The sequence below is a fragment of the Falco naumanni genome, chromosome 4 (genome assembly GCF_017639655.2).
Source record: "Falco naumanni isolate bFalNau1 chromosome 4, bFalNau1.pat, whole genome shotgun sequence".
NCBI classification, from domain to species: Eukaryota; Metazoa; Chordata; class Aves; order Falconiformes; family Falconidae; genus Falco; species Falco naumanni.
Window position 1 is genome coordinate 905,050 of NC_054057.1, and position 25,079 is coordinate 930,128.

General features: G+C 42.6%; 2 protein-coding genes across 2 annotated transcripts in view; both read right to left on the reverse strand.

Annotated features, from left to right (window-relative positions):
- GLB1 (galactosidase beta 1) overlaps positions 1–21,650 on the reverse strand; it is a 46,710-nt gene extending 25,060 nt beyond the window's left edge. The window contains exons 1-5 of the mRNA XM_040591201.1: positions 21,536–21,650; positions 10,023–10,192; positions 1,937–2,087; positions 1,596–1,656; positions 671–765 (exon numbers count right to left, since the gene is read on the reverse strand). Of these exons, the coding sequence (XP_040447135.1) occupies positions 671–765; positions 1,596–1,656; positions 1,937–2,087; positions 10,023–10,192; positions 21,536–21,589 (531 nt within the window). The 5' untranslated portion in view covers positions 21,590–21,650. The remainder of the gene's footprint in view (positions 1–670; positions 766–1,595; positions 1,657–1,936; positions 2,088–10,022; positions 10,193–21,535) is intronic.
- On the reverse strand, positions 14,366–21,635 carry TMPPE (transmembrane protein with metallophosphoesterase domain). Its single transcript, XM_040591202.1, has 2 exons — positions 21,536–21,635; positions 14,366–18,966 (listed from the first exon to the last, which is right to left on the reverse strand). Exon 2 carries the CDS (start codon positions 18,875–18,877, stop codon positions 17,561–17,563), a length of 1,317 nt encoding a protein of 438 aa, XP_040447136.1. The 5' UTR covers positions 18,878–18,966; positions 21,536–21,635; the 3' UTR covers positions 14,366–17,560.
- Positions 21,651–25,079: the final 3,429 nt, after the last annotated feature.

Genomic DNA, 25,079 nt, shown 5'->3' on the forward strand with positions numbered 1-25,079 from the left:
TGCCCAGTGCTTTTGCTCGATAGACATAATACATTATTCAAGAAAAATTATCTCGGGCATATTATAAGAAGGGTCTCCTATCCCATCCTGTGCCAACCGGCAGTTTTAAAAAAATTAAAACAAAGCTTTTGTTATGGTCAAATACTAAGAATATGGAACAATCACCACTGCACATCTAGAAGGCGCTTAAGAGGGCAGGTACTCACCATGAACACACAATGTTGTGTCCTGAAACATTCACAACTTAATTTAGGTGTTAAGAACTTAAATGTCTAAATTTTGATGCCATTTTCATCACAAGTTTTAGGCTTACTCCATACTGCTTTTGCTTCTATTTGCAAGTATCCTTATTCCTCTTTTTCCTGTCAGAAGATTTCAGGCAGTTCTAGTTTTGTATTTATGTGAGAACTGGCATGAAACTCAGATCTAAAAAGTTCCACAAGTTTCCTCTATTGCTTACTATAGTTGTGGGAAACAACTTTGATAGAGAAGACAAGTACACTCTGAATTCTGGAAACAATGCATTCTGTTCTTTAGGATAAGGGATTTTATCAGAAACTTTCAGCTACCTGAAACTGTTAAGGAACACCTGTGACATTACCACCCAACACCCATGGAGTGTCTGCAAGAGCAATATAAGCTCAGGTCCGTTTGATTTTCAGGAAGTTACCTGCACCATGATGATTGGACCCCCATTTTCATAGAGGTGAGGCCTCATCTTTGGCAAAAGGACACCCATCCATTTCTCTACTGCTGCCAGGTAATCTGAGATACACAAAGTATAAATCTTTCACAACTGTTTCTTTTTTTTTTCTTTTTTTTTTGTTTTAAATTATATATGGGTAGTTTTTACCTACTGTTCTAAATATGTGAAGTATAAGAGAATAGCATTTAATGAACTGATGTGCTCTTATATTTGTTTTAAAATGTCAGCTTCCAGTACAGTTTACTAAAAAATAAAATATTTAAGTACTGATGAACTTTGAAAATCATCAGAGACACTTCAATATGTCTCACACATGTTGTCCTAATACATTTAAACAGAAAAACAAATGTGAATGTTGCTATATGTAGTGGTTTTTTAAATAGATAATTTATCTCACAAAAAGCAGAACTGAAGTCAGATATGATATATAACTTTGTTCCCTAATATGCACTCCAATAACCACATTATTCTCCTGTCTCATCTCACCCCTCCATGTCTGGTCCATGACCAGGTAGCACATAAGAATGCTACAGCTAGTTCTGGAATTACATGCACACTGACCAGTCAAGAGGGATCCCCACAATGAGTGGCCAGTTGGCTGTTGCAAAACCAAAAACCTCACAGCTGAGCGCTACCTTCTTTTCCCTCAGTGGTGATAATGACTTCTTTCTTGGCACCAATTTTAATGAAATTTGTCAATACTCTGGAAACCTTCTACCCTACTTTGTTCATTCTGTATACTTCGAATGCACACTTTTAATTAAAAGTACTGAAAATTCTACTCACAAGATAACTTAACCTGAAATATGAATTATCTAGTAATGGCTTCAAACAGCAAGTTGCCTTGCTGCTAAAGTGCATTTTTGCTAGTCTTTCTCGATGCCTCTACCTGGATCAGAAGACCTGAGAACGACAGATTTCTTCTCCAACAGCCATGCAGGAAGGCCTCCCTGGGAAAAGAAAGGGAATAATTTCAGTGACCATTTCCATGGAACGTAAGAAAAATTTAGCCTTTTATCAAAACATACACTGAGACCTTAAGACTGGTTTTCTACAAGTAACAATTCCCAATGAAAAAAGAATACCAAATAAGCTTGTGTTATAAGGAGGAGGCATGGAATTTAATAAGTTAAACCAAGAGCCTTGTTCAAATATATACCAAGTATGTGTGTCTACTTCAAGACAAAAATACTTGCATTCCCTAGAAAGAACTGTTACAAAAGGGTGTACCATGTCCCATTCTGCACAGATGTAAGGCCCAGCTCTCAGGATAACCAGCAAACCAGTGTCTTTAGCAAGTTGCAGGAAATACTCCAGATCTTTGTCACCAGAAAAGTCATACACGCCCAGCTGGGGTTCGTGGTAGTTCCATGGCACATACCTATGAAGAGAGAAGATCACCTTCCATTAGGAAACTGAGACTAACCCAGAACTCCAAATAACAGCTGTTTGCACTACATGGCCCAGAGACTGTAATGCTGAACTGGTCTTCAGATCAGTAAAAAAGCAGAATAACTCCAGAGCCTTTCTTCTGTGAGGTACTACTTATGACAGAAGGTGTTAAAATTAATACTGAAATAAGGCTTAGTACTTTGCAGCTATGTCTGCACGAGTACATATCAATGCAAGAACAGGTGCTGTTAGTGCCATTTTGAACCCATGATGTCTGTTCCAAAAGTTAAATAGTTAACAGTTTTGATGTTAGCAAGTCAGCTGCCAGTTGTACAGTGGTGGGAGGTTTGTGAAAAGATGGATACTGTAAACCACTCATAAAAGAGGTGGTCAGGAATGAATTTGCCCAAAACAGCACGCGACCCTTTGCAAATGGATCATCCAGCTTGCACAAGGAATGCCAACCAGGCTGACAGGTCCACAGCGCCGCTGCCACTAACAAAGAACTTAAAAACGTCCAAGCCTCAAATGATATTGCATCTAGGTCCTGAAAGGTTTTACTGACCAGGAGCAATGCAGGTTCTGGAACTGTGAAGTTAAAAGACGCTAAGGTGCCCAAGAGCCTGGACAAAGGAAAACTTCATTTCAACCAAGTAAACAAAGCTGCCAAACAAGCAGATAACCATTTGAAAGAACACCTCTGTCCTACTTCCAGGACTTAGGAAACCACAGCCTCAACACAGAACATCTCACAAAAGATAAAAATAATTTGCTTGGTTGCAAGACAACAAAGAAACATGTTATCTACCAACTGCCACGCGTAGGTGTTGTAGCTTAAGGCCCCTGCTTGACAACCCTGAGAGTTTTGGCTTGGTATAGTACTAAGTGGTGGCCGTAGCACAGACAGACATTAAAATTAGGGATGAGTACAGCCTGAGCAAGGATTCAAAAGAATGGGAAACTCATTCTCCATGCATTTATTTTTTTGCACATGGGTTTGTAATCCCTCTTAGAGAACTGTTGCCACTGTTCCAGAGAGAACAAATTTGAGAAAAAAATTTTAAAACCAAAACTGTGGTTAGTCAAGCAAAGATCCTCTCAGGCAACACTAGTCTTACCGTCTGCATTTGTTTACATGCTCCAGAGTTAATTTTGTAATAACTACCCAAGAGGGAAAGAAAGTGCAGAAAACACTGCTTTTAATAAGCAAGAAAAACAGGAACCTTCACATGAGCACACTACTGAAATGGCCATGTTCACATGTACGCATGTCTGAGATTCAAATACAAAAATTACAATCTTTCAGCAACATTAGTTAATATTATAGCCTCACAAAGGCCAAAATCTTAAGCCTCTGTTTGAAAATGTGAAGCTTAAAATTCGTATGCCAGGATGGAGTCAAAGGAACACACTTAGGCATCAAAATGCAAATTTCCCATTTACGTAGTGTATTTTATTTCTTTCTCAACCTGCTCTAATGTTTCCAAAGCACACAACTGACTCATTTGTAAATCAAACTAAAGTTGAATTTAATGAATATATGAAATGTGCATTTAATGAATATATGAACAATGTGAAAATACATTCAACGTTCATTTGGTTTTGTGCATTTGTCTAAATTTTAAGCACAGCAGTAAAGTGATTGCTGACAACTAAGATGAAAGTAGATAAAGTAGAAAAATATTTTAAATGAATGAATGACCAACCTACCCCAAATAAACTAATACCAGAGTATCATATTGTGCTTGCTTTCCTTGTTTCATATACCATTATCCAAGTTATCACTGCAGAATAATTTTAGTTTTCTCTAAGCTCTAACAACTACGTTGTTTCCAAAACTATTGCTTAGACAAAGAGAATTACTTCAAGTTTTATATATATATGTGAGTATGGACTTGTCAACGACAGATAAACCTAACTCCATTTGTTCACAGGAAAATTTGCCTAAAGGATTAAAGAAAAGGAAAAAAGGTTATGTATCCTGACTTAGCAGGGGGTTTGGTACTTTGCTCATAGGAACACTGTACAGCAGAAAAGGGAAAAAAAAATAAATAGAGGCTAGTTGGTATAACATTAACGCAGAATAAAAATTAACCGTAAAAGAACAACCCACTATTTGCTGGGAAAGCAGTGGGATATTTTGAGGATTATCCCAAGTGTCTTTGGTAGATGTAACTATATCCCAAGCTTTTACTGACATTTGGGCGATGTAATACACAGCATGCTTTGCAAATGGGGAGCAGTTGCAAATCTGTCAGTGAACATGACGAGGATTCTAAGTGCTCCTTACTAATGAGCAATATGGTCTGACATCAACAAGGAATGACAAGTTAGCAGTTTTTAATTCTCTCTTACAAAGGAAAAGGCAAAATACAAAATGAGAAAGAAGACATATAGAAGTGGTATTAATAGGAAAAGGGTCTGCAGGTTCCACTGAAAAGTACCATCTGACATTGAATCACCAACATGACATTGCAATAACAGACACAGCTCTTTCTGGGAGGAATTACCAGGCATGTTGATATAGCAACTCATTCACTGAAAAAATGTTTCTAGCAGAGAGCTGCACCTGTTTGAGCTAAATAAAGATGACTAGATATTAACTTCATAACTGTTTCTCACTGTTTAAAATACTATTACAGAAAAACAGAAACAGCTTATGTTCCTTTCTCTTCAGGCAACGAAACAAATTACAAATAACTGATAAGTAAGTTACAGGTTAACCTGGGGAAAGACTTCTAGCTGAAATTTAACTACACCTTGTAACCTGTTAGTTACAAAAATATACTCATTGGAGAGTTTTACAAACTTGTTCTAGAAACAAGTCTGAAGGTCTAATATTGTCTGAGGTAAGGACAAAAGGGTTTATCCAGCTCCCTTATGTTCAGGATGGAAGAAGATAGTTTAAAACTGTTTCTGGAAGAATTTTTCTATGTCCCATGCTTCCCCACAAGGCCAGGAAAAAAAGCAGGTTTCTGTGGAGAAGGGAAAAAACTGAAGAAAAAAAAAAAAATCACATGAAATGCTTTCTTACAGAATGATTCATGATATAAATTTGTTACTAATACACTTTAATCCCCCAGTATATTTTGTACAGCTAGCAATGGCCTTAAATTAAATAATTTGAGGCCATTAATTAAATAATAAATTAAATAATTTTACTTCAAAATTGTTATTATTAGCAAGCATAATTTCTATATACCATTATATAAATTTGTAGTCAGTTGTTAATTCTGTACTGCTTTAGCTACAGAATAGTTAATTTATAAAGGAATGCCACATTTCTTTTTTCAACCTGAAATGTGGTATTTCTTCTGTATTTGAGTAATAGCATTTACTTTCCATTTACACGCAATTTCCAAGGTTCATCCTATACCCTTCCTTTTCCTTAAAAGTCACAGCTTTCCTATTTCAGTGATGTCAACTGGCAAAAAAAAACACTTTAACAACCTTAATACACAGCATAACTCTCTCTGTAATACCAGGTGGGGTTTTTTTAGTAGTGTAAATTTAAATAGCTTGTACTAATTTCATAAATAATAGAGTAGCATTTTATACACACTAGTTAAATCACACATTTATGAGTCCTTAGAAAAAATGTAAATTGTGCTTATTTTTTAATTAATATTTTAACAGCAGCTCTTTCTCAGAGGGACTTTCTACAGGTTTATCTGCTCATTAGTCAACAAATACAGTAAAACAAATAAAACATCGACATTCTCTAACTTTCTATGGATTTGTAAGGTAACTGCCAGTTCTTACAGGAAGCTTCTCCACTGATCTGTAAATATTTAGCCCCATCTAGTGGTTAATTGTTTATCTTCTCCATACCAAAAAACCCAAACCACTAATTTCCAGTCCTTTCCAGATGTCTTTGATAGTATGCATTTCTCCTTGGCAGACAGTACAGAAACTGAAAACAAGGACAGTTACCCCTGTATGACCAGTGCCTCTGTGTGCTACTTGCTGAGGTCAGGAGTGAAGCTCCTCGGTGGTACTCCATCATCTTCTGGCATGTCACACCAACCACATCAAATTTCAACCTACTATTTGAAAGATTTAAGCCCTGATATCTTAAGCTTTAATGCAAGATCAAGCTTCCTGTCACCTGTTTTCTCATATTCTGTTATTGCTTAAGATGTTTTCAGGTGCAGATGGTTATATACATATACTGACTTCACCCGTTCAAGAGTCCCAGTTGAGGTGCTGACTCAGTCATTAGTTAAATGATGCATATCAAGGCATAGCAAGTCTTTTGGAAATGAGGCTGCAGAGAACAGGAAGAGCAGCAGGTCTGGCTTGCTTTGACCACAAGGTATTTATGAGGACAATCCTATAATAAAAGGATCCCGTTTCCCTTGAAGTAGCAAACCTCATTGAGAGCACCTTGAAAAGAACAAGGAAGGCTCCCATATTTCAAATTATAGCAAGACCCTTCCTCGTCTCATGGGAAAAACCCCAAGCAGCAAAATCACAGTCTTCAGAGATGGCTCCAAGTTTGGGAGTCCAACTACCATATTCTGCCAAAAGGTCTGGCAGTGCTGCTGCCCATTCCAGAAGGACTTCACATAACTGGTATCTCAGTCCCTTGCTAATGTTACTGATCTAGGAAAGAGTAGGCAGAAGACGACAAAACAAAAACACAACTACTCATCCAGAGCAATTTCCATTTTTATCAAAATCACAGCAGAATTGTTGGGGTAACATGAAAATTTATTGTTTCATCTTAATAATCAAGAGCAGTAAGACTGGATTATCTGCAAGCTTTAAAGAAAAACAAAAGGGGGTTTGGTGGGTGGGGTGGTGGTTGGTTTTTTTTACTGTCAAGAGAGAAAGAGATCAGTGTCAAATGGGAAGATGCATGCATTTGATCCTTGTAGAAAATGCAAGGGCACAGGGATACTTGCTGCTTATAAGATACACATTTCAGAGCTATCTCTCACCATTGCAGAAAAAAATCCAAAGGTAAGCAGTGATGGGGGAGAAAGTTAAAGAATGCCAGTCTGCTCTACAAAAAGAAAAGGATGTTGTAAAAAACCTGTTTTCTGCCATTGGTGATCCAGCAACACCACCTAAGCCCACAGGCCACATAACCACAGGGCAACACTTGCTAGCTGCACTGTGCCTTCTGTGCCAAAACAGAAACAACTCAGCTCTTCCAAAACTGACAGAGACCAGTTGAACCTGCAACCCAAGACAATCCCCACGCCATCCTGCACAGTGGTAGGGCACTACTGTAAAACAGGAAAGCACAGAGTAGAAGATCTCAATAAGTGCGGGGGGGAAGCCCTAGTTATTGGGAAATTACAAAGAAGGACAAAGCAACAGGGGGAAAAAAAACCAAAACAGCCCTGAGGCAATTTTGCCATTAAACAACAGTCATGGAGTGAATGGGAAAGAAAACATTCCTATCCCAAAAGACCAGTGATGCAACAGAGACATGAACAGGCAATTAAAGGAAAAAGGAAGAAACAAGTTGAAGAAGCTGGAAATGAACAGAGGGCACCAAAAATATATGGGTGTTGGGAGAAGAAGGAAAATAAATCAAGAGACATAAGGGAAATATGAGACACTATGGATCATAGGTGTCGCAGAGCCACTGTCAGGACCCAGGCTGATCTTCAAGCCAGACATCAAAAGGTATAATTTTCAGGGCCATTTGAAAGTATATTTTGCTGCAATAAAAGTAATTACATGGGCAATTCCAGCAACTCTGTCCTGAGCAAGTGTGTTAATCCCATTGTTCTCATGTGATGTGAGGGAAGACAGAACTTGCTTGATTAGAAAACAACAAAAACCACCCCAAAAGACACACACCAAACAACACTGGGAAGGGTTTTAAGACATACCAAAAAATTGAGGTAAATTTGGGATGGTGGTGGAAAAAAGGCAACTCCTTTTCTTTCCCTGCAATCTGTTCTTCACAGTCTAACCCTCACTAATCACATCCAGAAGTACACAAGGCAACCGTGCAATCTGCAGGTCAAACAAAACACTGATTTCAAGGCAGGAGAAGGAGAAATAGTGCAACACTCCTGCTGAGCCAAGTAACCTGGCTTACAGAGCCAACACTGCCTGGCAGTCCATAGCACACGGGCAGGCTGCTTTGAAGAGAAGCTCTAAGCCTTCTAATGCTTTAGGAAAGAAAAACAAACATGCTTGGGAATTAGAATCATTGCTTGAAAAGACTATGCCTTACACTTCTTCACCACTCTTCCCTTGTCAAGGAAGCTTGGCAAAAGAGCAAGCATTTTATTTTTTTTTTAATCTGTGCCTCACCTGTTGTAATTATGTATACAACCAGGTAGGAAAGACAAGAAAAATGGACTAAAGGTCCAGTACACAAAACTGAAAGCTGTTTAAACAGTATTTTTTTTTTCAGAGAAGTACATCTAGTTCCCAACCATTTTTCTAAATTTAAACACTCCTGGTGAAATAACATTACTGCAGCTTTTGCCAGTATCTCCAAGACTTTAGAGTGATACAACTTAGGCTGTATTAAGAGGTCATTGTCCCCCCTCACCTCGTCTGCCTTTTGAACAGAGATTACAATGCCCTTGGCAGAAGCAAAGCACATATGTACTAGGTTTGCGTGGCCAGGGTTTGATAGCAGGGGGGCTACAGGGGTGGCTTCTGCGAGTAACTACCAGAAGCTTCCCCCATGTCCGATAGAGCCAATGCCAGACGGCTCCAAGACAGACCTGCTGCTGGCCAAGGCCAAGCCCATCAGCAATTATGGTAGTGCCGCTGACACCTGTGCAATTGCAGCTGGAGAGGAGTGAGACTATGTGAGAGCAACAGCTCTGCAGACACCCAGGTCAGTGCAGAAGGGGGGGAGGAGGTGCTCCAGGCAGCAGAGCAGATATCCGCCTGCAGCCCACGGAGGTTAACAGTGGAGCGGATATCCACCTGCAGCCCATGGAGGAACCCATGCTGGAGCAGGGGATGCCTGAAGGAAGCTGTGACTGTGTGGGCAGCCCATGCTGGAGCAGCTCCTGGCAGGAACCATGGAGCGAGAAGCCCAAGGCTGGAGCAGTGTTGCTGGCCGGGCTTGTGACCCTGTGGAGACGCACACTGGAGCAGCCTGTGCCTGAGGGGCTGCACCCTGCGGAAGGGACCCACGCTGGAGCAGTTTGCTAAGAACAGTAGCCAGTGGGAAAGACACATATTGGAGAAGTTGTGGGGGGCTGTCTCCCGTGGGAGGGACCCCATGCTAGAGTATGGGAAGAGTGTGAGGAGCCCTCCCCCTGAAGGAAGGAGTGGCAGAGACGATGTGTAATAAACTGACCACAGTTCCCCATCTCCCTGCACCACTTAGGGGGAGGAGGTAGGGAATTCAGGAATAAAGCTGTGCCTGGGAAGAAGGGAGGTATAAGGGGGAAGGTGTTTTAAAATCAGTTTTTCTTATTATCTTACTCTGATCTGATTGGTAATATATTAATTTTTCCCCAAGTCAGGTCTGTTTTGCATGTGACAGTAACTGGTGAGTGATCTCCCTGTCCTTATCTTGACCCACAAGCCCTTTGCTGTATTTTCCCTCCCTCGTCCAGTTGAGGAGGGGGAGTGATACAGCAGCTTTAGTGGGCACCTGGTGTCCTGCCACGGTCAACCCAACAAAATATAAAACTGTTTTTCAGTTGCCAAAGTTTACAGTCCAACAACTTATTTCAGGTCACATTTGCATCCTGGGTTGTGAAGCAAGAGGTGTTGCTTATTGGCAGGGAAGTGGACTGCTAGCTATAACCTGCCCAGTTGTCCATCTAGGCTGTTAAGAGGTCACCCTATCCACCCTTCACTTCTCCAGAGCTTTCTCACCTATTACTTAAAAATTAATAAACCAAGTCACAATGGTAGCATTCCACTTTACTACTACTCATACATCTCCCAGGACTACAAATCACTTTGAAAGTCAACAGCTACTTACGTTTGAATGGCATCAAGTCCTGCCATCTTCATCTTCAACAGGCGGTCTTTCCAGTAATACTGGGGCACCCGTGAGTAGTGAATGCTACCTGAGATGTAACGGAAAGGCCTGCCATCCTTGACAAAGCAGTTGCAGCCATAATCAATCCCAAAACTCCTTTGGGGTATACTCTGTGTACAAAAAAAAACATAATAAAAAATTACACAATATAATCTCTTTCTGCCTTGAAAGACATGGAGAACAGTCTACACAAGTCTGTGGATTGTCACAATAGAAAGTACAATGGCATTAAAATTAAAATGGTGAAGGGCTCTCCATTAGCTATACATACAGCCTGCCTGAGCCCAACACCAAAGGACTACAACACATCTGCCAACCACACAATAACAGGATTCACTACTACACCAAAATACGCCACATGCATTCTGCACTTTCAACAAGTGCATAGTACCGTCTCTCTACAGTGATACATTTTGCAGCTGCTTACACCAGTACAAATGGTGAGGAATTCATAAGGGGAGACCGGGTGAATGCCAACACTTTGCACCCAATGCTTCAACTTACTAAACTGTTGGAAAATACGATCCTAATTCCAACTCTTACTGCCATGCTCAAGTCTGGAAGCAAAAGCCAGCTGGGAGCTTTTAAGGAACAAAATGCACATTCTAAATACTCCAGAGCACAAATCCATACATGTTTGAAAGCTTAGTTTCTAGTAAGTATAAAACTTTGATAGATCAGTCTGGCAAACCGCATACATTTATGTAAGTCACTAAAAATTAGTCATTTTTTGAGGAAGTCCTACTTTCAATACTTTTACAGCAAAGCACACCCAAACCAGTGTACTTAAAAAAAAAAAAAAAATAAAAAAAAAAGCAGGCAAATTAGGAATAAGAGTCCACACTTCCTAGCCATAAGAAAAATACCTTAATTTCAAGAGCATGGGATTACTCCTCAAGTAAGCCTAGTAAGCCTATGATCTTAGCAAAATTTAAGCTACTATGACCAACAGCAGTACTTCCTTTGCTTGTCAAAAAAAACAAAGGAAAAGCAGAAGACCTTTTAAGTGCCTGGCCCTATGTCTTTAAGCACTTTTAACTTTAATTTTTTTATTATTTTTTAAACAAGAGCTTTAACATTTCATATCTTCCATCTCTCATTTATCTTTGGCATCCCTGTCACCAGTACTACTGTTGTCCTCCACACATCACTGAATTGTTGGTTGTTTGTCTTCATGTTCTCTAACTTGGCATTTGCATTTTATCAGATTCATTACTGAGCACATAAAAAAAAATCCCTTCGATGAAAGTTCAGTACGGATCTAGGAAGTAACATCACTTGACAGCAAATGTAATCAGTTAGTTCTTCATACCTACCAGAAAATAAATCAGAAGTCAGCCAAACAAACCTCAGCATTTATTGGACATTGTAATAGTCCAAATGAAACACATCTTAGAATAGTGTAAATTAAAAGCTGTTGAAGCTGGCCTTGTTCCTGAAAAGATAGGCCTTGGTCTGTCCCTTATTGAGAATGGGGCTTAGCAATTAGCAAGTTGATTACATGAAACAAAAGTGATGACATTAGAAAGGCAAGAGAGATACAGACCAGCATACAACCCCAGGTGACACATACATACCTCCTTACATGAGAGCCATCCACCTTTGGAGGAAATCTGCCCAAAGATTAAGTAGGGATTAACAGACCACACTGTTTTGAAGAATATTCTCATGTAACCACTTCTGTTAACTAGTGAAAAATTTTGTTACAGTACTGTGTGCAACTACAGGAAGAATAAAAGGAAAGGAATGGAAAAAATGAAATACAGCAGGCATGTATAACCATATAGCAGCAAGCACTGAGACTCCTGGCCAACAACTGGACACAACTGCCAACCAAGAGCATACTCTTAATGCAACAAGACAGCAAAAAGGAGCCAGTGCAATGTGTTAGAGGCCAAAAGAACAAGAGTATAAACTACTAGATGGAGTAAAAAGAAAAAGCTCTCCTGAAAAATTGAGGATGAAATTGAGTCAACATGCCTATCCCTAGACTGTCATTAAATGAAGCGACTGAGCGAGGTAACACTTCACAAACATTTGAAGACTACAAACTCCAAGGAGAAGGAAGACTATATGAAGTTGCAACTATGATAAAGGCATTTATTCACAGAAAACCTAAAATAAAGTTGTGGAAAATGTCTTCAGTGCACACAGCAATCCAAAACATTCCGCCAACAGTGAACAAGTGAAACTGTCTCCGTGGTGGACATGTAACAACAGATGTGAGAAGATGCAGCCCCGAGCTGGCACGGAAACAAGAACTCAAGGGATTGCCAAGTATCACATAGCGGAAGCTTTTTAAGCCCTGATTCCACAAACACAGACCCATTCTTAACATTTAACAAAGAGTTCCATCAAAGTTGAAATAAATCTTGACTCAAAAGTATGGACATGCCAGATCTGCACAAAATCAGAACCTTACAGAGCTGAAAAATACAAACCAACCGCTACGGAACAAAAGTAACTCGAAGGTTGGAATTCTCCCTGGGAAATGATGTTGTATAACTCCAGGCTGTTAAACCTTCAAATAAGTTACCACTGCAGAGGATGCACAGGTATGCACCATCTGCTTACTTCCCTTTCAATTCAAATATATGTGCCTTTTTGCTGACCTTTAATTTATAACCTGCATCTCCATTCTTGGGCATGCTGCACCAGGATGGAATTATACTGTGTGTATCTCCAAAGGAAACCACTCACCCGTAGGAACACCAAGCAGATGCTTCACATCCTTCAGATTTTTCTACTCCCGGGCACTGTGACAAGTCACACTTGTTCAGCACTTCAAAATGATCATGACCACATGAAACTCAGAACTCAGGTGCAGCAAAGCCACATTGAAAGACCATTATCCCCGGAAATAAAGAAGGAGAGTCAAAATAAATTGCTGTTATTTCCCTCTGAAAGAGCATTTTAGCCCCGCCTTTAAACTAACCACATCAAAAGGCCTATGGAAAAGACACAATCCATTTATGGCAGGTAACTGTTGAGAGATGATGAAAGTTCAATCAACTGTTTACATAGCTCTACCCTCAGGGTACAGACACCTCTGGCAGAGAAACAACGCTTTCTTTGAACAATAAAACAATAAAAAGCAGGTATTAATTACGGAAATGGTCATCATTGAACTGGTTACCATTTAGAAGCCACACTTCTAAAGCTGTGACCATAACTGTAAATCACCTTCCTTACACATACATTTTCTGATACAGTATTACTATAGGTGTGAGAAGGAGGAAGCTTCCAGACTACTTTGTCTGATTCACCTTATTCACTTCCCGCTGTAAACAGACTTCCCTTCATGACCAATTATTCAACATTCCTTTATTGCCAGTGCATGACACTACCCACTGCTCGCAGACCAGGGCTTGCAACAAACCCAAAACAATTCTTATGAATTTGTGTCTGGCTCTATCGCTATCATATACTCAGGGTTGTGAATATACAGCAGGAATGAATTCCCTGCATCTTGCAGAAGATGGGGCAGTGGGTCTGCTAGTTTGGTAAGCAGATTCGACAGACTAACTGCAACACATCCTAGAGGATGCCAGTTAATTCATACCACATTGTATTAATGCCCAGCTGAAAACTCAGACCCTTAGAGGCAATGGTATAGCGTTGCATCTTACATGCTCAGAATATACTCACACGAAAAAGGGAAGAACTATAAAATTTGTCCTTTCTTAAATCAAGTAAGAATTTACTTTTACAACCTTAATGCTCTTTCAACATATTGTAACATGCATGCATTTCAACAGAGGAAAAAAATCATAGCTTCAGCACACAAAACTACTTAACAGTGGCTAGAGTATCTCATTCTCCAAATTCACAAGGCAGGTTTTTTTCTTATTTGGAAGGCAAAGAAATACAGATACAAATCCTCAATGAACTCCTCCACCTAGCATCTTTCATGTAGACCATTCAAGCATAGAACACCCCTTTCTCTACCCCAAAACCTAAGTACCAAAATTCATTTTCTCTTGTTCCTTCTTAGTATCCTTCCTCTGCCCTTGCATTGGTCCTTTTCACTGCATCACATCCTCATCTCCTTAGCCTACACTTCTTCCCCCTAGTAGGCATTAGGCAAATTTAATAGTGGCCTGACCTTTCCCACTTTCCACCATGCCTCACTTAGCAGTGTAAGCCCAAGATTTTTCCAACAAAACTAGTCAGATTTATTGTCAGTAGCTTTCTGTGGATAAATAGAATTAGTGTGTTAAAACTATCCAGCATGAACTTCTATAATAAATACTGGTACAAAATAAAAGGTCATTAGAGGCATCTTTCTTGATAAGCAAATAAAGTTTTATTAAATCCCAACATTTAAAGCATTTGTTATACCACAATTTATATACTTTCAAATCCACTCTATACTGATTATATCATATAAGAAATACAACTTTCACAAAGTGATGATACTATTCTGATATTATTCTGACAGTGATTAATTCCCCTCCGCAAAGAACCAGCCTTCTATAGGAAGAAATATAAATTCATTTAGTTAAGTTCTCCAGATCAAATACATTACACACACAAAATAAAAGATTTACAAAAAATATTTTAGATAATTATAAAGTAAGTAGCACAGCAATTTTTTTTTTTCATCTGGAGTACCAAACACAGGTCTATATTAGGCAAATTCAAGTCAAACTGGAAGAAGTATAGAAAAAGCCTTGAAGGACAATTAGGGATTGCTGTCTGACAGAGATTTTAGAAAAGGTAGGTTAATTCCTCTGTTTACCAAAAAGAAAGTCAATCTAGGACACTTTCCATTCATAATTAAAAAAAAAAAGTGAAATAGGAAAAGGCTTTGAAGTGTTTTGGCACAGGAGGAAAATATTTCAAGTCACAACTAATTACCAAGCAAACAAGCTTTCAGAGGGAGACTTAAAGAAAAAAATTACCAAGAACTACATTGCACTGGGAGAACGCAAATTTATGAAATGATAACATGACCATGTCTAAAAGGATGTGTATGTGCTCCTGAAAGGATACACAAAGATCTTTCAAAACGGGTACATACGATGTAATGAAGAAGTTATCTATGCACCCCTGGGATGGAAGGACCACTTCAGCCAGGTTTTGCACAATTTGGACAGAATGAAGAGAGAAATAAAAAGGGTACGGGAAAAAAACAGAAAAAATTAATACTAGCAACTCACTGGGAAACTAACACTAGCTAAAATTAGTCCCACAAAAGCCTCCTGATACGGAAATTCACTTAACAAGTAGTCTTAACACAGTAATAACCCTCATCATAACAAAGGAAAAGCTATCCTCCTGGACCCCTGGCCTAGAGGGAACCCTCTGCACTACTAAACCCAGAACAAAGCTTTTAAATCAAGGCATGTTGGTAAATAAACAGAGGGCAACAGGCTATCAAAATTCTCTCTACAGCAGACAATTTGACACTACACTACACCTCGGATGGGCAAGAACCACAGAAGGACCCCATGCAAGTGGTGGACAGTGTTTAACACATGTGGAAACTTTAAAATACTGAAAGAGATACTATTGCACAAGCATGAAAAGAAAGTATACCAAATTATAGGTGCTGGGAAACAGAAATTATCTAGTCTGACTGGTCAGGAGTTCAGTTTTCAAGATTGAAAGACTTCTCCGGCTCTTCCACCAACCTTCCAGTGCACGACACATTTACAGCATTTCTCAACATTCCTGTGAGCAAAACCACAAGATGTTTGTACAGAGAAACATGACACAAAGCCAACTTAGCAGTTCAAAACTCTGCCCGGGGCAGGGGCTGAAGGGACTGGATGAAACGAAACTTCAAAATTTCACTTGGAGAAAAACTCAACTTTACAAAGCCTATGGTACTCTTCAAATACACCTCCACACACCTCCTACAAAACTACAACAGGAGTTGCAGACTAAAATATAAGTGTGTCTTTTGTTCAGCGTCACACAGGAAGGCAGGAAAAGACTGAACACCACAGTTCTGGCCCTGGCACCCTTGGTCTCCCATGTAAGCACTGATCTCTTTGGCCCCACGCTATGTGGGTTTGCCTGAGAGGAACCCGGTACTGGTGAGCAGAAAGGCTGAGCAACGGAAACCCTGTGGCTACAGCTGCAGACTTCAGAGTCAGAATTCCCTGACAAATGTATTGTTCATGGCGTTTCATACAGCAACACTGAGTGGAAGGGGGGGAAGAGAGGAAGACATACAGAGGTAACTTTCATCAGCCTGGACAATATACACACATTAATTTACATCCTGACTTTCTTATATGAACACAAAGATACGGAAGCAATAATGTTATTAATATCTTCTAACTTCTCAAATTTTCCAGAATGATATTAATTTGTGCTAAGTCTTTCTAGCAAAGACAGAGAAATTCTCCATCCTTCATTATCCTGTAGCAGTTATTCTGCTATGTGCCTATCAGACAACCAGGATATGATATGCAAATGCTATTAAGAAGAGTCACCTGCTGCAGAATTGGGGTGTTTTCTTCCTAAAAAGCACACCATTTATTTGAAATATTAACACTTTACACAATTCCAAGCATTAACCTATTTGCATCATTTTCAAATAGTATCGCCTTACTCTTGCATGAGAGAAATTACAGAAGAGAAATTAAGCATAAAAAAATTTACAGAATTAAGAGAAAATACACTATTTCAGCTTTGGATTTTGTGCTTTACATCAGGAGGTATTGTATGCTCAGACATCATGCTCAGAGCAACAGAAGTTATGTTAATGATGCATCTTCTTTCTCATTTGCTTTGATTACAGCTATTTTCAATCATTACTAGATGCCCAGTTATTCTAGGGAAAATGCTTTCAGAAAGACAGATACTTTCACTCTTTGATATCTGTCTCTCCAGCTTTTTAACCCAAAAACCTGAATTTCAGGAACTGATGCCTGGCAACTTACTGTACTGGTAAGCAGCACAGACTGGAAGCCCTAGCGCATGCTGCGGACAGCTAGCAGGATAGATATCCAGCCTCAATAAACAAAACTTTCTCGTTTCCATAACCTTTGTAGCATAAGGCTTCTACAGTTTACATATACTCAGTGGGCACTCTGTAGTCCCTTTTGCAAGACACGCATGAGTGATTGCACTGCAAGAGATCAGAACTTGACCTGCCTGAGATTTGATAAGGCAGCTGCCTGATGGATAATAAACAGTGGAACATGAAGTAAATGCAGGACACAGGTATAATTACTAAACATGCACAGGCCATATTATCTCCATGACATCAGTGTTATCTTTAAATGCAGAACCTCATTAATAATGAACCCAAAGAATTCATTTCTTCAGTATTTTAACATGCCCCTGATTTGTTTCATAGGCCCAAAATCAGTTAGTGTTTTCTGCTCAAACTTAACAGAACCTGCTGAAGTCCACCCCAACACATCTTCTCCAACTTCCCTGAAAATGGATTTGCTTTCAAAGCAGTACAGCTAATATACTGACCAAAAAGGATGGCAGAAGTCTTTCAAACTGATAACTCCTCAAGGAGAATGCAGAATTATCTCTGTTATTTCAGCTCTGCTGCCCAGCCTCATGGGTATTCCAAAGTACATCGTCCCCGGGCTCACATAGACAAAGGTGTTCTGCCCAACTTTGTACAAACCAACAAAGAATGGATTCAGAAGATAAGCTCCAGCATTTAGTGGGAAGATCTGCCCTCCATGAGTATGACCAGAGAGAATTAAATTTATGTCTGGTCTCTCTTGAAGGGCCCACTTTGCTGCAATTGGCTGATGAGCTAACAGCACTATTGCATGCTCACTGCTACAGCCTGTGAGAGCTTTTTTTAAATCCATGCCATGTCCTGAGTAGCATAATACATCTGCTTCAATATCATCAACACCAGCCAGGCAGAACCAGTCATCAGTGCTCTTTGGTGAAACAATCTTCACATTCTCATTATGGAGTGGACGAATGTTAAATGATTTTAACAGCTCAAACCAGTTGCTAACATCTGATGTGTAGTATTCATGGTTTCCTGTGACAAAGTAAGTCCCAAGAGGGGAGTTAAGCTCTCCAAGAGGCTCAACAGCAGGTCGTATGATCTCTGCCTCAGCATCAGTCAGGTCCCCAACAATCACAGTGATATCTGGTTTTAAAGCCTTAACCATTCTCACAATCATGGCAAGCTTGGTCTTCCCAACTGTAGGCCCGAGATGGATATCTGAAAGCAACACCACTTTCAGATTATTCATTGTTGAGGGCAGCTTGTGAACTGGAACCTCCACTGAATTCACAGTAGGAGGCTGGGAAGCATTTAACAGCCCGACAACAGTCAGCACAACAGTCAGCATGACTGCCAAAACTGGTTTCATTGCTGTTCTGTTCTTGTTGCTAGTGCCTGCCTTAGCGCCTCTCCCAGCCAAGAACCTGTAAGCCTGCTCTACAGAGCCTAGAGTGAAGAGGAAGAAGATAAGAATGATATAAGCCCCCAGGCAAGTGTAGGCAGCTAAAGAAAAGAAATAGGGCTCTTCCGCAACAAGAAATAGCAATGTAAAGAAGCTTGAATGAGCCAAAGCTAGAAACATGAACACAGCTATTTTCCATGGCATGAAACAGAAGGAGCTGGAAGCTGAAGACCTGGAGAACGTGGTGACTGTGCTTCTCCAAACATGAAGAGATCCTATTAACATGAGTGCATTAGCAAAAAGTGCCATCTGCAGCCTTAGAAGCCAACGCCGTGTCCCAAGATCAAGTTTTTCCGCCAGATAACTGCGTGATAGCATCATGGAGAAGAAAACCACTCCTGCAGCCACTGCAGCCTTTGCTTCAAGGGGCAGTTGCTTGAAGGAGATCATCTTTGCTTCCTGACAGTTTCCTTCTGTTCTGCAGAAGCCTCCAGTAGGCAATAATGTGGTTATGAAGGGATGCCTTGGGTCAACAAAGCCTGCAACCAGGAACCAGTATCAGCCGTTTTAAAATATTACACACATTCCCTTTTTCCCAGACTGCAGCAAAGGACACTTACTTTGCACATACTACCCAAGACATGGGGTCATGCAGAATCACTATCACAAAGACAGAGAGGAGATTTCCTGATGTGGAATAATCACACAACTGAAAACACTGCATACCGGCAGCCCCCTTCCAAGCTCCCTGCTTGCCTCCCTCAGTAATTCCCCCTCCACCTCCCTACTAACACATGCTACAGCAGCAGTGAAATCCCCACTGGAATGGGAGCTACCAGATGCCACTGTGGTCCCAGAAACCGCAGATGATGTACGGGCAGATATCCTTGCCTCCAGTTGCGAGTAAAACTTCCCCAAAGCCTCAAAATCAGTACAGCCAGTGAAACCCACATTGTGTTTTGCTACTTGCCTCCTGCTCACTTCTACTACATCTACAGTTCCCAAGACTCAACACCTGTTTCAGCATATCCAGGTCTAACAGGATGCAATTAAGTTGAAAAGGGATTAAAAAATAAAAAAAAAAAAATCACACGCTGTGCTCCTTTAGAAGGGAGCACTAAGTCTCATGTAGCTCTGTTCCCAGACTGAAAATAAAAAAAGCAAGCATCAGTTCTGTTTGAATTGTACCAGAAATCCCCATTTTGCTCTGTATTTTGCTTAGAGTTCATAGTGTTTCTGTTAATGCCCATTTTTCATATTTCTATTTAAAATAAACCTACTGTTTTATTTTGAACAAAGATGAAAAAGGTTTGGATGGTCTTTCACAACATACAACAGAGAACAAGTTTGAGGTAACAGACTACCTTATTTAAAGCCACGCAGTAGCATACGCTTACTTTCAAAACAGTTCTTTTCTCTCAGTCCACACTTAGCTAGAGAAAAAGTAAGCAACCATTACAGCCAAAAATACCTCAGAACTAGGGCACAAAAGCAACCTTACAGGGCTCTGCAGTGAGCCTGAGCCAAGAAGCCTACAAACCCAAGTTTCCCAGGCTGCTTTATCTGCAGCATATATTTTCCCAAGCTAATTTAAAAGAATATTAGCACTTCTGTGATGATAGGACCCCATTATATTTTGAGGACTAGACCAAGTTTTTAAAAGATTCCTTCCCACTCACTGCTTGGTCAGGGAACTGTGGGTTCACAGAGAAATCGTGCCTGCCAGCTTTTCCTCAAGCCCTCTCAGCTGTTACAAAACTGTTCTTAAAAAACAGTGCTATTTCACACACATCTCTACAGAAAATAAAGCCAGGAAGAGAAGAGGATAAGAAATGCCCTACTGGTTCAAGTCCACAGTTCCTCTAGACACCAGGCCATATTTTGTCTGGACTACAGCAATAAAAACATGCTGTTTAAAGAAATGACACAACCCTAGCCACTGTCTGTGGTCTCCTCCCCACGCAGTACTCCAGCTGATAAAGCTGCTACATTAGGGATGCCAGAAGGCAAATCCTTGCCCAGTCATTTTTGGATGTTGTTTATAAACCTAACATATTCTAATTAGGCTAATACTTTTTAAAAATCTGTTAAATACCGTCTACTTCTACAATCCCTCATTGCAGCAACTTCCTGAAATTTGCTTAAATAAAGTATTTCATGTGTTTTAAACTACTAAATCCACCAAGTGTCCCTCTTCTAATACTGCCAGCTTTGGTGAGTATAGACTCTCCGCTCCTCTCACCCACCACCTTCAGAATTTAGGAAGGTGCAGCCGTTCAGCTGCCACCGCCCAGAGACCATACCTACGGTGGCGACCCAACCTTCCCTTTGACAAAGGTCTCCCATGAGGCTGCACTGCTTTTTGCACAGCTTTAACCACCTCTGCACTATTCAGCTGCAACAGCAACCGAGATAACACGAACACTGCTTCAAACCCAAGCCGCTGGCGACAAGGCGCGGCTCCACGACTATGAGGACTGTGAAGGATCTGCCCAGGCGCTGGCTCGGCAGCGGTGCGGCGTCACACTGGACACGCAGCAAGAGAGTCGCTGCCGAACCTGGGCAGACCAGGAAAAACTCCTCTCCCTCCTCGCGCACACCACAGGAAGAACAAGCTTTCCCGTGGGATCTACTAATGGAGTGACGGCATAAGGGAACTGCAGCTCGATTCGCCCCCCACCGCCGCCACGGGTGGCTTTGCGAGGCCTTGCAGCGTTTCTCAGAGCCGAGTCTGAAGGGCGGAGGGCGCAGAGCCGGCAGCCGGCCTCGGCCAGCACCTCCGCAGGCAGCGAGCCCTCGGTCACCCCCCGACGGCGGCGGCCCCCTCAGTGCGGCCCGGCGCGGGCGGGAGCGGGCAGCCCGCTGAGGGGAGGGAGCCTCCTCCGCCGCCACCGGCCCCGCACGGCGCCCCCGAGCCGCCGCCGCATTAAAAACGCACCGAAGTGACTCGCCTTGCCCCGGGGGCGAAAGGAGGCCCCTGCCCCCCGCAGCCGTGCCCGCCCGGCGGCCCCCCGCGCCCCTCAGGGCTCGGGGCCGCCCCCCGCAGCCCCCCGGGGCCGCCGCCGCCGCCACCGCGCGGGTACCCTCCGAGCGGGGGAGGGGACTCACCGCCGCCCGGAGGAGCCCCGCCAAGCCGGCCAGCGGGAGCAGGAGCCGCAGCATGACGGACGGCGGCGGACAGCCAGGAACCGGCGGAGCGAGCGCTCCTCAGCCCGCCGGCCCGCGACACGGCCGCGTCACCTGACTGCCCCGCCCCGCCCCCCCCGCTGCCTGGGAAACGCCGCGCGCAGCGCGCGCCCCGCCCCTTCCCGCCGGCGCCCGCGGCCCCGCCCCGGAGCCCTGCCCGCCCCGCCTCGCTCCGCCTCGCCAGGGCACCGCACGCTCCGGCCGGCGCAGCGCGGGGACTCGGCCCGGCTCCCCAGAGGGGACGAGGGAGGCCCCCCGCCACCCGGGCGGGCAGAAGGGGCCCTACGGCCCCGCCGGCCCCAGGGGCTGGAGGGCGCGCCTCCAGCGCTCCGGGCCGGCAGCAGCGGCGCGGCCACCGCGGACCACGACGCCGGCGGGACGGGGGGAAGGCGGGAGGCGGTGCCACGGCCAGTCCGGCCCCGGGCGCCGGCGGGCTTTGGGAGGAGAGCGGCGGAGCCCAGGGCGAGAGAGGAAGGGGCAAAGCCCCGAGCGGGAAGGGACCGGTTCACCCTCCTGGCCGCCAGGGGGCGCTGCTGGCTGACACAGCCTGCTGCTGCCTGCCAGCACCCACAGACCCCCTCCTGCAGGGGCGCTCTCCCCCCCCCCCCGCTCCCAGTTCGTACCTGCACCCAGCACCGCTCCATCCCCGCTGCAAACTCAGCATTTGTTCAATTTCACGCCAGTGACGATTGCCCAATGCTCCGGTCTATCTAGATCCCTCTGCAAGGTGTCCTGTCCCTCAAGAGAGTCAACAGCACCTCCCGGTTCGGTAGCGTAAGCAAACTTGCTAATGGTGCGTTCAACTCTTGTTTGAGTTTTTACATTAACAGATTGTTAATAAAAATACTCAGCAGAGCTGGCCCTAGGATTGAGTCCTGAGGACCACCACTGGTGGCTTGTCTCTAGCCAGATGTAGCCCCAATTCACTGCAACCCTCTGAGCCCTGCCCTTAGCAGCTCTCTGCCCAGCATACCATGAACCTGCTAATCCCACGGCTGGATGATTTGTCCGGGAGGATACTGTGAGGGACACAAGTATCACAAGCTTTACTAAAATCCAGAAAAAGAACACCCACCACCTTCCCTTCATCCACTAGCCAGGTGAAATGTCAAAACTTATAAACTTACTGAAATGTCAAAACCATTTAAGAGGGAAATAAATTTAAAAAATGTGAGATAAGAATCCACATTAGTATATTTCTGATGTACTTTCTCCCCACTCTTACTGACTTGTTTAACACAGTGAGGCAGAGACATAATATAGAGCTTTTCTTTTAACACGATCACTAAGGATTACAAAGTAAGAATAGACATTTGACAGTTAAATTAGGGAACATTTGCAAAGGACATGCCTGTGATCCTTTAAGGTGACTCAGCTGACTAGCTGGATTCTGCTGACTACCAAGGTGAAATCACAGTTTCTGCTGTCACAACTGTCATTCAGCATTACCACGTTACCAGTCTCTTCAGCAAAAACAGTGATAATATTGTGTGTGCTGACATCATTTACTGAATGAAATATTAATCCTCCTTACTGGAAATTAGGTTTGGTCCTGTAAAACATTTCAATAAATAAAGTTATTAAAACATATGTCTAACTAGGATGGTCTGATGCAGTTTAAAGTGGTGAGGCCAAAATACATTCTCTTGAGTAAATGAAGGACTGGAACAACTGTGCAAAATTGATTTTGAAAAACTTGTGGCTAGACTGTTCTTTGAGAATTTGAGAAAATGAGAATACATCACATTCAGAAAACCATATTCTAGCCCAAAAAGAGCACCTAAGCCATCTGTCATGGTTTAACCCCAGCCAGCAACTAAGTACCACACAGCTGCGTCCTCACCCCCCACACCTGGTGGGATGGGGAGGAGAACTGAAAAAGGTAAAAGTCGTGGGTTGAGATAAGAACAGCTTAATAACTGAAATAAAGTAAAAATAATAATAACAGCAACAACAATAACAATTGTAAGGAAGAGGAGAGAGAGAGAGGAGTAAAACCTAAGGGAAAAAAAAAAAAAGTGATGCACAATACAGTTGCTCACCCCCTGCTGACCGATGCCCAGCCAGTCCCCCCAGCAGTGATCGGTGGCTCCCAGCCACCTCTCCCCAGTTTATATACTGAGCACAACATTCTTTGGTATGGAATATCCCTTTGGCTAGTTCGGGTCAGCTGTCCTGGCCACGCTCCCTCCTGGCTTCTTGCACACCTGCTCACTGGCAGAGCTTGGGAAACTGAAGAGTCCTTGATTTGAAGCAAGCACTACTCAGCAACAACTAAACCATCAGCATGTTATCAACATTATTCTCATACTACATCCAAAACGCAGCACTGCACCAGCTACTAAGACGAAAATTAAGTCTATCCCAGCCAAAACCAGGACACCATCTAAACTGAGACTTCTGTAATTCACAGATTTCAGCATCATTAAAAAGGTCAAATATGTCTTTCTCAAAATACCAAGTCAGAGAGACAAGGCTTCGCGACCAAGGTAGTCTGGTTCCCTGCAGGAGCATCTAACCCTGTGTCTGCCATGGCGAACTTGTGTGACAGCAGGGAGGGAGTCAGACCTGTGTCATTGCAGGTGGCTTCTGGTTGCTCACACCTTGCTTTCTGCAGACCCAGCATGTTATGCCTGGGATCAGATTCACAGGAGTGCTGCCTGCACTTCCACCTGCAACCGGGTCCGTTGGGGGCACGTTATGAGAACATGATGTACCCTCAAAATAAATAAAAAAGAGAAATCAAACCAGGCAGGTCTTACACATCTCAAAATTTACATCTGAATTTGCCAACACTCTTGATCATTGTAATGACTCTCTACACGAACTGAAAATGGGAATAAGAGCGTCCTTTATTTTGCTCTGTACGGAAAGCCCCGGGAAACCCTGTGTTTAGTCTACATAAGTAAGTAACCTGGCTGAAAGTGCATTATTGGTGGAATAAGAAATGCTGAAAAGATCTACAGAACCATACTTTTGATTTGCAAAGTGTTTGCGAGTGCCTAGTATGGGATGATACTATGCAGGGTCATCTTTGCTGGAAGATATCAGAGACTACTCAATGGAGAGAAACTCGTGCTCATCAGGAACAGCGCTGGTGCTTTGCCTTGCCTCACCACGCAGAAACAAGGAACAGATGAGGTGACTTGTCATGTCCAGTCTTATATTCCTAGGACTGGCCTCAAGTGTTTCGATCTATAGAAAGTTTCTGTGTAACACGATTCGCTTGCGTACGAGAGGCACTGATCTCACCGAGTGCAAATACCCTCCTCACGGAGGACAGTGAATCGCAGCCACAGCCTCTCCTAAACAGACCTATGGAGGGGTTGTTGAACCTGTGAAACAGCCTGCTTGTAGAGAAGCAGGTTAATGCTTAAACACCTAGGGAGAGGAAAATAGGTATATTAAAAGACAAATTTAGCGCAAGCACAACGCCGTTCTCACTGTGAAAAAAGGAAGCTTCTCG